At 43.3% G+C, this 3,275-nt stretch overlaps 1 protein-coding gene across 1 annotated transcript; it reads right to left on the minus strand.

The window, feature by feature from the left end:
• Positions 1-2,571: 2,571 nt before the first annotated feature.
• LOC123176560 (desmethyl-deoxy-podophyllotoxin synthase-like) lies at positions 2,572-3,141 on the minus strand. The gene has a single exon (XM_044590706.1). The coding sequence runs from the start codon at positions 3,139-3,141 to the stop codon at positions 2,572-2,574; it is 570 nt and encodes a 189-aa protein (XP_044446641.1).
• Between the last annotated feature and the right edge of the window lie 134 nt (positions 3,142-3,275).

Raw genomic sequence — 3,275 nt, forward strand, 5'->3', positions numbered from 1 at the left:
TGGTTATGTCCAGTCTTTCTTTGCTTGATATAAATAACACGTTTGTCTGCCTCGGAATATCGAGTTTGAGATTTTTCCTAGTCACAGAACGGGAATATCCTCAATGGCTTGTGTAGTTGTTCGGATAGGCTCATATTCTTGAATTAGACGACAGAAAAATCACTCTCCCAGAGGGAGTACACACTGGAATACTGATCTCGAGATTATTTCTTGCTACTTGGAGAATGTCACTTCCTGAGCAGCTTAGGCTGTCGCATTGATGAGCCAATTGTCAGATAAGACCACCTATGCTTTTGTATTGACAGAAAAGACCACCTGCAATCTATATTGATAGAGAAGACCACGTACGCTGTGGTGGCAGATCCGCCCACCGCCATGTGGCACCTGCCGCCACGGGCAACGGCGGCACCTTGCCTGCCACTGAATTTCAAGTGAGTGTGAGAGCTGGAACGGAATGGCGACATGTCAGTAGCGGCAGCTTCCACATCACAGGCGACAGCCTGAGGGAGTGACGACATGGCCCGCCACCGCGTCGCTGTTTCGTTCCAGCTCCCGCGTTCGCTCAAAATCCCGTGGCAGGCGAGCTGCCACCTCCGCCTGTTATAATCTTTTCTGTCAATACCGATTGCAGGTGGTCTTTTCTGTCAATACCGATTGCAGGTGGTCTTTTCTGTCAATATGAAAGCGTATGTGGTTTTATCTGACAAAAATTCGACCCAAAGGTCCCTCATATGCGGATGGGGAGGAGACATTAAGAAGAACATAATTTTTGGATTTCCCTACTCAGAGGCCCATATTTTCAAGTAGAAGAGCTCGGGATTTTTTTAAAAGTGATCTAAAAGATCTTATATTACTTTACAGAGGGAGCACATGGGAGATCGAAGCAAGGTGTTGCTTGGCGCTTAGAGAGTGCAGTAAATCGACCTTAATCCAAGAGTTGCAATGCGCACACGAAGTGAATCAAGATGAGAACCCTCTACCTATGCCACACCATCATGCCTTTTTAACACAGTACAATCGTAGATACTAACATACATGCACATTTATCCACCTCTATAAATGGACACCTGCACACCTTACCCCTATAGACACCTTCGAGATACAACACAACATGAAGTCAATCTCAAGTGCCTTGTAGTTGACGGGTGCCTTTTGACTGGATCAAGGGGGAGATATCCAAAACTGGAATTGCATCGATTCAAGTATCGGAAACCCGTGTCAAGCAAAATTAGTTAGATCCTCTTTAGTTTACAGGATTTCTAAAATGTGGGAACGTGAGATTTTTTTTAGGAATTGTATGTCATGGCATGTTGAATCCTACGAATTGAAAAGCAACAATGTGTAAAAACACATGCACTTTCTTGAAGAATTAGGTGTATGCCATGGTTGTCACTGAAACAAATAACACATTTCATGAGATTGAAATCAACGGAAAATTTGGATCTCAAGTAAGATCTCTTAGCAACTCGTGAAGCCTCTCGCATGGGCCCCTAGTAAATTGTCCCACCGAGTCCATAGGACCTGACAAGGCATAAAAACTTAGTTGGAGAGTCTAACAAGGCTTAAAAAACTTGGTCCCAACATAGTTTTTTAGAGACTTCCCCAGCTTGGTTTTAGTTTTCCTGTTACAACCATAGTTCCACTTACTATTGTCGGGCTTACTGGTAAATACTTCCTCCGTTCCTTGATATAAGGTGTATAGATTTTTGAGAAAAAAATCCGAAATATAAGGTGCATTACGTTGCACCACTCGTTTGGATTTCTTAGGGATTTGATTACATTTTCTTATATCAAGCAAGCTCCTCTATTTTATCATGTCAATTAGTAAGCTGTAATCCCGCTCAAAACTTGTGAAATTTTTCCTCCACGTGCGTTCTTTAATTTTTGCGTCAAAAACTATACACCCTATATTTAGGAACAGAGGGTAAAAAAAACTATGATAATATTTGCCATATTCTAGGCAAGAACTCGAAGCAGATAAGGTGGGAGACGATGTTCTTGATCATTCTTAAGGTGGCAGATATTTGCCTTGTACGTCTTTATCATTCTTAATTTGTGCAATGCAGATTACTCTTTTAGTGGGAGACAATGTTCCGGTCGATAGCGAGGTGCCCGCAGTGACTTTGTAAATCTTGAAGTTTCCCAACTCCGACCTGGCCTTCATTAGGCATTGTGTGTGGTGGTGTGAGTGTGCGCGTGTGTGCATCTACGTTTTAATCATTGTTGACCATTCACATGCAAGCATAATTCTATGAACTGTCATTAATATCATCTTTCCGTATCAAAAAGATCCAACCACAAAAGAGTTTAACACTCGGCTACATATGAAGATGCACATAGTCCAGACACACAAAGTTCCACATAAGTACATGACTTTTCATATCTTTATGTAATACATGAAGATCACATCACAAGTAGCTTATTTGAATTTAAAACACAACATGTACAATTAGAATTTAAGGACACATAAATAAAGTTGCTACAGATACCGAATTGGAAGGCTCACACCCCACACATATGGCTTTGACAACAAACAAGACCATGCAAAGACCCGGATAGGGAAACGACGGTTCAGCGGGGCAGCTGTACGTGGAGAGTTGCACGCAACCACAGATCCTCCTTCTTCCTAGCAGTGATTCCCATGGTTTCTGTCATGTCAAGATCACCGGGAAGAATGCCATCTGGGAGAGCCCAGTCAAAATAAAATAGGAGACTTGCGAGTGCTAGCTCAATATTCGCGATCCCAAAATGCATCCCGGGGCAAATCCGACGTCCGGCACCGAAAGGTGTGAACTCAAAGTCGTTGCCTTTGTAATCTATCTTACTACCCATAAATCTATCTGGCACGAATGCTTCTGGTTCGTCCCAGTATTCCGGGTCCCTTGAGATAGCCCAAGCATTCACAAGAACAGTAGCACCTTTGGGAACATCATAGCCAAGTATATTGCATTGTTCTTGGCATTCCCTTGGCAATAATAATGGACCAGGTGTGTGCAATCGCATGGTCTCCTTGATGACACAATGCAAGTAGCTTAGCTGGCCTAGACCCTCCTCGGTTACCTCCATTTGTCCCATGAAGGCACCCCTGACCTCAGCTTGTGCTCTAGACATCACGCTAGGGTTTTGCATCAACTCTGCCATGGCCCACAGTAGCGTTGTTACTGGTGCCTCAACCCCTCCTGCAAAAACATCCTATGTTCTTTTTCTAGTTGGTGAAACCGTGGATTGAAAGAAAAACTAGTGCGTAAACACACACACACACACACACACACACA

The sequence above is a fragment of the Triticum aestivum genome, unplaced genomic scaffold (genome assembly GCF_018294505.1).
Source record: "Triticum aestivum cultivar Chinese Spring unplaced genomic scaffold, IWGSC CS RefSeq v2.1 scaffold64460, whole genome shotgun sequence".
Lineage (NCBI taxonomy): Eukaryota > Viridiplantae > Streptophyta > Magnoliopsida > Poales > Poaceae > Triticum > Triticum aestivum.

Coding starts and splice junctions, on each gene's coding strand:
- LOC123176560 (XM_044590706.1), bottom strand. CDS start 3,141: ATGGCAGAGTTGATGCAAAACCCTAGCGTGATGTCTAGAGCACAAGCT.